The sequence below is a fragment of the Cebus imitator genome, unplaced genomic scaffold, assembly GCF_001604975.1.
Source record: "Cebus imitator isolate Cc_AM_T3 unplaced genomic scaffold, Cebus_imitator-1.0 Scaffold499, whole genome shotgun sequence".
Lineage (NCBI taxonomy): Eukaryota > Metazoa > Chordata > Mammalia > Primates > Cebidae > Cebus > Cebus imitator.
The window spans coordinates 1027610-1037760 of record NW_016107814.1 but is presented as its reverse complement, the minus strand read 5'-3'; the positions used below and the strand labels follow the sequence as shown (position 1 = coordinate 1037760).

Genomic DNA, 10151 nt, shown 5'->3' with positions numbered 1-10151 from the left:
AAAAAGAGTCTGGTGCGGTAGCTCAAGCCTGTAATCCCAGCACTTTGGAAGGCTGAGGCAAGTGGATCACTTGAGGTCAGGAGTTCAAGACCACCCTGGCCAACATGGTGAAACCCCGTCTCTACTAAAAATACAAAAATTAGCTGGGCACGCTGGCATGAGCCTGTAATCCCAGCTACTTGGGAGGCTGAGACAGGAGAATTGCTCGAGCCCAGGAGGTAGACGTTGTAGTAAGCCAAGATCGTGCCATTGCAGGCCAGCCAGGGCAAAAAAACAAGACTCCGTCTCAAAACACAAAAAACAAAGAAAAAAAGAAAAAAAGAGGCAACACTGAGCCCTGGGACGTTTCTGACTCAGATGGATATAGTGACAGCTGCTGATCTGAACATGACATATTTTACTACAGTTGAAGTTTCAATCCTAGGATTTATTAAGACCCCTGGAATAAAGACTAAGGTAGAAAATAAACATATGAAACATGTTCAAGTCAATGCATTCGATAGGTATATTATAAATGTTCTTAATAGATAATCATCAATTAAAGACACTTTGAGGTATCTACATTCTAAAAAATGTTCAAAAAGAGTTGTGGGCTGGGCGCAGTGGCTCACGCCTATAATCCCAGCACTTTGGGAGGCCAAGGCGGGCAGATAATGAGGTCAGGACTTCAAGACCAGTCTGGCCAACATAGTGAAACCAGTCTATACTAAAAATACAAAAAATCAGCTACTCAGGAGGCTGAGGCAGGAGAATCACTCGAACTCAGGAGGCAGAGGTTGCAGTGAGCTGAGATTGCACCATTGCACTCCAGCCTGGGAAACAGGATGAGAGCTCCGTCTCAAAAAAAAAAAAAAAAAAAAAAGACTAATTCCTGATCCATGTCATGCCTCCACGTTTCTCTGTCTCATTTTGCTCCTCCTTTTATTTTATATCATCTTATATTATATATCCTTTCATATTACATTTAAATCCTTTTTAGAAGACAGAATATAAATAAAAAATGAAAAGAACATAACTTAATAGTACTAACCTCAAAAGATCCCTCTGAATAATTAAGCAACGCAGATAATCAGCCATTTTTTTTTGCATGAGGGCTAACCGAAGCCACGCTCTTGCTCGACCCAGAGGGGTCCTAAAGAGAAGAACCAATTGGTCAGAAAACAGCTCCAGCCCAAAGATAACAGACTACATCTTCCATCTGTAGAGGTACACATTAACAAAGAAAAAGGGCATTTGTAGCATGGTTTTATTTTCATTTTTATAGCTTTAAACCATCTCTTTAAGCACACAAACAAATCCGAGAGCTGGGTAAATTTGTTTCTCCTATAGGACAGCTAGGTACTATTTTATGTCTTAGAAGAAATGACTCTATAAATGCTGTAGTGTGTCGCTTAATGATGGGGATATGTTCTGAAAAATTCGTGGTTAGGTGACTTCATCATGGAGTGTAAATTTGCAAATGTAGATGGCATACACACCTATGCTATATAGTATAGCCTATGGGTTCCTAGGCTGCAAACCTATATAGCATGCTACTGTACTGAATGCTGTAGGCAATTGTTACACGATTGTAAGTATTTGTGTATCTAAACATATCTAAACATGAAAATGGTAAAGTAAAAATAGAGTACGATAATCTTATGGGACCACCATCATTGAATGAAATGTTATGCAGCACAGGACTGTAGTGAGAATACTTTTTCTTTTTTTTTTTTAGACACAGTCTCGCTCTGTCACCCAGGCTGGAGTGCAATGGCATGATCTCAGCTCACTGCAACCTCCCCCTTCCGGGTTCAAGCAATTCTTCTGCCTCAGCCTCCTGAGTAACTGGGATTACAGGCGAATGCCACCACACCTGGCTAATTTTAGTTTTAGTAGAGACAAGGTTTCACCATGTTGGCCAGGCTGGTCTTGAACTCCTCACCTCATGATCCGCCTGCCTCGGCCTCCCAAAGTGCTGAGATTACAGGCATGAGCCAGCGCGCCTGGCCCGAGAATACTTCTGTAAGAAATATTTAGGCTAGGCACGGTGGATCACATCTGTCATACCTACACTTTGGGAGGTAAAGGTGGGAGGATCACTTGAGCACAGCCTGGGCAACATAGAGAGACCCCGTCTCTATTAAAACATATATAAATAAAAATTAAAATTAAAAAATCAAAACCAAAAACCAAAAATCAAAATGTCAGGTGTGGTGGCATGTGCCTGTAGTCCCACCTACTGAGGAGCCTGAGGCAGAAGGGTTGCTTGAGCCCAGTAGGCAGAGGCAGCAGTGAGCAGTGACTGCATCACTGTACTTGAGCCCGGGCAACAGACTGAGACCCTGTCTCAGAAAAAAGAAAAAAAAAAAAAGAAATATTTAGTCTGAATGGGCTTAGCCCTCTAAAAATAAATATTAAAAATTCACTGGGCTGGGCGTGGTGGCTCACACCTGTAATCCCAGCACTTTGGGAGGCCGAGGTGGGTGAATCATGAGGTCTGGAGTTAAAGACCAGCCTGGCCAACATGGTGAAACTTCATCTCTACTAAAAATACAAAAAATAGCTGGGTGTGGTGATGGGCACCAGTAATCCCATGTACTCGGGAGGCTGAGGCAGAAGAACATTTGAACCTGGGAGGCGGAGGTTACAGTGAGCAGAGATTGGGCCATTGCACTCCTCCGCCTCATCGCAACCTCCACCTCCCAGGTTCAAGCGATTCTCCTGCCTCAGACTCCAGAGTAGCTGAGACTACAGGCACGCACCACCACGCCCAGCTAATTTTTGTAATTTTAGTAGAGACAGGGTTTCACCATGTTGACCAGGATGGTCTGGATCTCTTGACCTAGTGATCCACCCACCTCGGCCTCCAAAAGTGCTGGGATTACAAGCGTGAGCCACCGCGCCTGGCCAAAAGCAACTTTTATACCACTTTTTTTTTTTTTTAAAAGAGAGTGGCATCATTCACACTTTTATATTTTCTTATACTGGAAACATTTTGGCACATAGATTAGGAAGAGACTTGATCTTCACTTCTAATAATTAATGAGTTACTTATAGCTTAGCATTTTAATGGACACTATCAGAAAACATGTTTTACTATAGTAGAGTTTGGCTTTTTAAAGAAACATGAACAATGAACACATATTTTCCTATTAAAATAAATCTTACGTTTTTGAGAGTTGAAATTGTTTCTCCTTCTTTGTTAAAAATCTCTACACCTGATATATCAAAAATATCAATTATGAATAAATATAACTTGAGGTGTTTTTTTTTCAATTTTTTTTTTTTTTGTGGGGAGAGACAGAGTCTCACTCTGTCATCCAGACCGGGGCACAGTGACGAGATCTCAGCTCACTGCAACCTCTCCCTCCCAGGTTCAAGCTATTCTCCTGCCTCAATCCTCTGAGTTTAGGGACTACAGGAGTGCACCACCACACCCAGCTAATTTTTTCGTATTTTTAGTAGACATGGGGTTTCCCCATATTGCCCAGGCTGGTCTCGAATTCCTGAGCTCAGACAATCCACCCACCTCGGCCTTCCAAAGTGCTGGGATTATGGGTGTGAGCCACCATGCCCAGCCACTTTATATTTAACTCTAAAAACTGGGTTTAAATCCTGCCTCTGTCACTTATTAACTGTAATTTATCTGGCATTTATTTTTCACATCTATATAATTATAATAATAACCTCTACCTGCAAGACTGATTTAAGCACTAAAGAAGATAATTCCTGTAAAATACTTACCTTATTACTCTAACACAGTGCTCAACAGCAGACGCTTACCTTTTATCACTCAGTTAAGTCCAATTTACAAACATTTGAATGGTGAAATAACAGCAAAAATATTACCAAATTCCCCACAACATATAAAAACCCTAAATTGTAAAACTATGAGAAAACAAACTAATAACCTGACAGAAAATGCTTAACGCAAAAAAAGTTATCTCACTCACAGGAATTAAGATAAACTAAGAGAGGACAGGCGTGGTAGCTCACGCCAGTAATTCCAGCACTTGTGAGGACAGGAGTTCAAAAGATCAGCCTGGTCAACACGGCAAAACTCCCATCTCTACTAAAAATACAAAAATTAGCCAGGTGTTGTGGTGCATGCCTGTAATCCCAGCTACTTGGGAGACTGAGGCACGAGAATCACTTGAACCCAGGAGGCAGAGGTTGCAGTGAGCTGAGATTATGACACGGCACTTCGGCTCAGACGACAAGGTGAGACTCAATCTCAAAATACAAAAACAAAACAAAACAAAACAAGATAAAAGAGAACGCTTACATTTTAATTACACTGGAAAGAATATAAGCACTGGCCGGAAGTTGTGGCTTACGACTGTAATCCCAGCACTTGGGAGGCCGAGGTGGGCGGATCAAGAGGTCAAAAAAGATCAAGACCATCCTGGCTAACACGGTGAAACCCCGTCTCTACTAAAAATACAAAAAATTTGCCGGGCATGTATCACCATGCCTGTAATCCCAGCTACTCGGGACGCTGAGGCAGGAGAATCACTTGAACCTGGGAGGCAGAGGTTGCAGTAAACCGAGACTGCTCCACTGCACTCCAGCCTGGGGAACAGAGTGAGATTCCGTCTCAAAAAAATAAATAAAATAAAAAAGAAAATTTTTTTTTTTAAAAATCAGGAGTTCAAGACCAACCTGGCCAACATGGTAAACCCCCATCTCTACTAAAAATAGAAAAATTAGCTGTGCGGTGGTGTGCGCCTGTAGTTCCAGCTACTCCAAAGGCTGAAGCAAGAGAATCACTTGAACCTCCGAGGTGGAGGTTGCAGTGAGCCAAGATCCCTCACTGGTCTCCAGTCTGGGCAACACAGCGAGACTCCCACTCAAGGAAAAAAATACACACAAATACACACACACACACGCATCATACATATGTGTATATATATATAAAGGAACCGAGCCTCAACATTTTACATCTACAAAAAATTTTCAATACTCATCAGTTCCTAGCTAGAATACTCCAACTTTTAGGATATTTTACCTACATTTGTGTGATGAAACAGGTTGATGACACTACAGGTACCAATTTTCAGAGGAGGAGAAGTAATTTATACCAGTCCTAGGGTATATAAGTGGCTTATCTGAAAACTGGAATCTCCTGAGCCTGTGCCCTGGATTCAGCCTAAATCAGTCTTTTATCAAATACTTATTGACTATCTACTACAGGCAAACCAATTTAACATTCAGAAAACAAAGATACATACTTGATATATCCTATCTTAAAGCAACTTTCAATTTCCTTTAATACAAGGCAGAACAGTGAGTGGTTAATTCTGATTGAAGGTGCTAAGAAAAACTTCATAAAGGAAATGGGATTTTAGTTGAGCCATAATGAATGAACAGAATTTTATTAGAAGAGGATTAGAAGAAGGGGACTTAAGGCTGAGAGAAGACAATAAGCTAGAGTATGAGGTACTCTGGAGGAACAACGAATACACTTCTGTGGCTAGGCATGAACAAGTAACAGCCCTCCTTACTTCAGACCAGGAAGATCCCGGACACTGGCTCCTATTTCTTCTGCTTCCGGGTACAGCTTCTCCACCAGTTCCAAAGGGCCCCAGATGGTTTTGTTATAACTCAAAAATGATTTTCTTACTGAAAAGGAAAAACACACATAATGCACACAATGTCAACATATAAAACTGTAGTAACTTCTTTTTAAATATTTAGTTTCAACATTTCTAACTTAACATACAATTATTCAGAGACCTTTCCTCTCTTTTATCACTACATATCCCAGTGAATCTGGAGCCTGTGCAAGTAGGATCCTGTCGCCCATCTGCTATTTTTTTTCCACAACATAAGAAGGCACAGTGACAATCCTTTCATATCAAATATGCAGTCAGAAAATTAAAGTGAGGCCGGGCGCAGTGGCTCATGCCTGTAATCCCAGCACTTTGGGAGGCCGAGGTGGGTGGATCACCTGAGGTCAGGAGTTCAAGACCAGCCTGGCCATAATGGTGAAACCCCATCTCATAAAAAAATTAAAGTGAAAAATGACCACATTCATTCTCTACCGCTACCAAAATAAAGACTGGTAGCCCTAGCCGATTAATCTTTGTAAGTTTATTAAACACAAATACTTTTTTTTTTTTTTTTGCTATGTTAACCAGGCTGGTCTTGAACTCCTGGCCTCAAGCATTCCTCCCATCTCAGGTCTCCCAAGGAGCTGGGATTACAGGCATGAGCTACCACACCCAGCCTAAGAAGTTATTTTAATTTTAAATATGAAAAATTGTGAATTTGCTTTTCCTTTTATTTTGTTCTGAGATTTGGTCAATATAAAACCATGAAACTGTCAGACATTTCTTTGTTATTACTGATCAGATCTCCTGCAAATACAGGGTGCCTACCATATGCACCACCCCAAGATAGGCAATTTTTCCTAGGGGAGAAAACAACATGCACAAAGTAGTTTTATAATGATTCATCCAGATAAGCCTATAACTGCTAGGACATGGTTCAACATATGTTGTGAAGTAAAGGATAATACAGTCTAAAAAGAGTTTAAAATTTAACTATTTTGGCCATCATTTGGGAAACTCCATTTCATAAGGCTTGGGGAAAATCAAGATGCATTCCTGGGTGACAGAGTGACACCCCATCTCAAAAAAAAGAGGAATGTGGTTAAATAAATTACGCTATATGTATACCATAAAACATTGCACAGCCATTAATCCTGATACAGATGTCTATGTAAATGGAAAGATCTCCAAGCCATATCATTACCTTTTTTTTTTTTTTTTTTTGAGACAGAGTCCTGCTCTGTCACTTGGGCTGGAGCGCAGTGGCACAATCTTGGCTCACCGCAACCTCTGCCTCCCAGGTTCAAGCGATTCTCCTGCCTCAGCCTCCCAAGTACCTGGGATTACAGGTGTGTGCCACCACACTCTGCTAATTTTTATATTTTTAGTAGAGACGAGGTTTCATCGTGTTGGTCAGGTTGGTCTTGAACTCCTGACCTTGTGATCCACCCACCTTGGCCTCCCAAAGTGCTGGGGATTACAGGCGTGAGCCACAGCACCCGGCCCATATTATTACTTTAAAAACAAAAAAAAATTTTTTTTTGAGACAGTGTCTCACTCTGCCTCCCAGACTGAAGTGTAGTGGCACGATCTCAGCTCACCGCAACCTCTGCCTCCTGAGTTCAAACAGTTCTCCTGCCTCAGTCTCCCAAGTAGCTGGGACTACAGGTGTGTACAACCACTGGCTAATTTTTGTATTTTTAGTAGAGATGGGGTTTCACTATGCTGGTCAGGCTGATCTGGAACTCCTGACCTCAAGTGATCCTCTAGCCCCAGCTTCCCAAAGTGCTGGGATTACAGGTGTGAGCCATCGAGCTAGGCCACTTTTTTTTTTTTAAAGAAGGACGTCACAGAATACTACTAATAGCATGATTACAATTAGAGTAAAAGAAAACAAAAACAGAAAAGGGATAAAAGAATATCTGATTATCCCCTTCTTTTTTTTTTGAGATGGAGTCTTGCTCTGTTGCCCCAGGCTGGAGTGCAATGACCTGATCTCAGCTCACTGCAACCTCTGCTTCCCAGGTTCAAGCAATTCTCCTACCTCAGCCTCCCAAGTAGCTGGGATTACAGGCAAACACCAGCACGTCTGGCTAATTTTAGTATTTTTAGTAGAGACAGGTTTCACCATGTTGGCCAGGTTGGTTTTGAACCCCTGACCTCAAAATGATCCACCTGCCTCAACCTCCCAAAGTGCTGGGATGACAGGCATCCAATTTCGTTTAGAGAGATTAAGAGAAGAGAATCCATAAAATGATGTTTTGCTCTGTGTACTTCTCTGTTAATTCATGTACAAAAAGAATATACTTCTCAAAAAAAAAAGAAAAAAAAAGAATATACTTCTCTAATATTTATATATTTTAAGAAATTGCTTTAAGTCTTTAATTAAAGAAAAAGAAATAAGTATGTTAATAACATCACATAGGATTTCTCAAATTTTGATGTAAAGACTTTCTTCTTTTTTTATTAAAACCAAGTTTAGGTAAATCTTTGTTTTTGTGTGTGTGTGTGTGTGTGTGTGTGAGATAGGGTCTCTTTCTGTCACCCAGGCTGGAGTAGTACAGTGGTGTAATCATGGCTCACTGAAACTTCGACCTCCTCGGACTCAGGTGATTCTCCCACCTTAGCCTCCTGAGGAGCTGGGACCACAGGCAGATGCTGGGATTGCAGGTGTGGCCACCACACCTGGCTAGTCAAGCTTCTTTTACTCTATAATAGTCACTCTAGTGTACAACGCTTACATAGCCCTCTACACAGGTACTCATCATATGAACTAGAGACCAAAACTGAACGATTATTATAAGTAAAAGTCATTATGCAATGAATATTTTTTAAATAAAAAACAAACATTTTACATGTAACAATAATTCAATATGTACTGACAGTAGAATACAATATCTGCTATTATCATTTTCAGGGATGGCTCGCATTTCTACAATAACTCCATCCAGAAGATATTTCTACATATGTTCATGTATATATCTAGGAGGTTTCTATTTCAACAATCTACTATTTCAATACACTTGTTCAATAGCTTTCAAACTATTAATATGAGCTCATTTCAGAATCATCAGTTTTAAAATATAAAATAACTCTAATTGTCCTAGAAAACAGAAACCAGTTCAGGCTATGTAAGTTTAAAAAATTTTTAAATCAAATATTCTGTATATAAAACATTTAACAACTAAGCATTTTCTGAAGACCATTATGAGAAACCATAAAGTCGTGAGATATTGTCTCCCAAAATCAATCCACTCAATACTTTTTGGTGCATAGTAATACTAATTATGGCCTCAAAAAATAACCCATTCTGAAGGGCTTAAAATGGAAAAAGGGAGACTCTAAAATGAATTAATTTTTTAAAATTTCATGATACCTTTAAGACCATGCTTCAGACAATGTTCCATAACAACAAAGAATTGCTGCAAGGGGGGATAGTCAGAATCCAAAGTGCGGCCAAAGCTCAGAGCAGATTCAATGAGTCCTTTGATACTCAGTTTAGCCATGTTTAACAAGTTTGCTCTCTCTACAGCTGTGGGGTCTTTTGTAGCTGAAAACACAAGAAAGGAATCCAACATCATTTGTAAGACATGACAATGAAAAATATACAAACTCTTCCCTTCCCCTATAAAAACCAACAGTAGTTTGCTGTTTCTTGATTGACAAATTCTCCCCAGCTAAATTACACCCTTGATCAACTTCTCTTTATGTTTCTCACGTATCCTGTAGAAAATTCCCATGCCCGATCCAGCCAAAGTTTATGAATCATTCTCAAGATCATGTAAATTTGCGATTCTCCTGTATTTAACCTTCCTGGTACCTCTTCACAGAGAATAGGGTTTTAAAAGGATCTTCTGTGGAGATAAATTTGTGGTGAGAGACAACATGTTTAAGGGCCTTATGCAAAAGGTGGATAGCAGGTACTGTCTAAGGATGAATTCCAAGGCAAAAATGTTCAGAATAAACTGGCAATCAAATAAAAGGCAGTTAAAATTTTAGGATTCCAGTTAGGCGAGGTGGCTCATGCCTATAATCCCAGCCCTTTGAGAGGCTGAGGTGGGCAGATCACAAGGTCAAGAGATCAAGACCATCCTGGTCAACATGGTGAAACCCTGTCTCTACTAAAAATACAAAAATTAGCTGGGCGTGGTGGAGTGCACCTGTAGTCTCAGCTACTCAGAAGGCTGAGGAAAGAGAATCACCTGAACCCGGGACGCAGAGGTTGCAGTGAGCTGAGATTGTGCCACTGCACTCCAGCCTGGCAACAGAGTCTGAGACTCCGTCTCAAAATAAAAAATAAATTAAAAAATCTAGGATTCCAGTGTCACCCACAACAAACATGACAGGTAAAATACACTGACAAGTAAGGAGACAGAAGCTGCCCAATTCAGTATACACTCTGTCTGGCTTCTTCATTCTGACTGTAGTTCTGTATTGCATGACTGTTTTATTTTCAAAGAGGAATAAAAGCGGGGACCAGTTTTAAGTTAACGTTCCTCGCCCTTCCACACAGCTGAGGATGCCCACATTGCCAGTGTGAATACCAAGGTAACAGATGCATATTCTAAAAAGCCTGCTTTTTAACTGATACTTTTAAGACACAGTATCACCAAGGAA

At 40.5% G+C, this 10151-nt stretch overlaps 1 protein-coding gene across 8 annotated transcripts in view; it reads right to left on the bottom strand.

Moving 5' to 3' along the window:
* The window catches only part of RUFY2 (RUN and FYVE domain containing 2), a 48517-nt gene that overhangs the window by 36376 nt on the left and 1990 nt on the right, over window positions 1-10151 (bottom strand). For 5 of the 8 annotated variants that reach the window (XM_017513703.2, XM_017513698.2, XM_017513700.2 and 2 more), the window contains exons 2-4: window positions 8911-9084; window positions 5487-5604; window positions 1031-1132 (exon numbers count right to left, since the gene is read on the bottom strand). In XM_017513703.2, coding sequence (XP_017369192.1) covers window positions 1031-1132; window positions 5487-5604; window positions 8911-9084 — 394 coding nt within the window. Of the gene's footprint in view, window positions 1-1030; window positions 1133-5486; window positions 5605-8910; window positions 9085-9694; window positions 9716-10151 lie in introns of those variants that run through there. The other 3 variants (XM_017513702.2, XM_017513706.2, XM_037733195.1) reach the window with 2 other exon arrangements.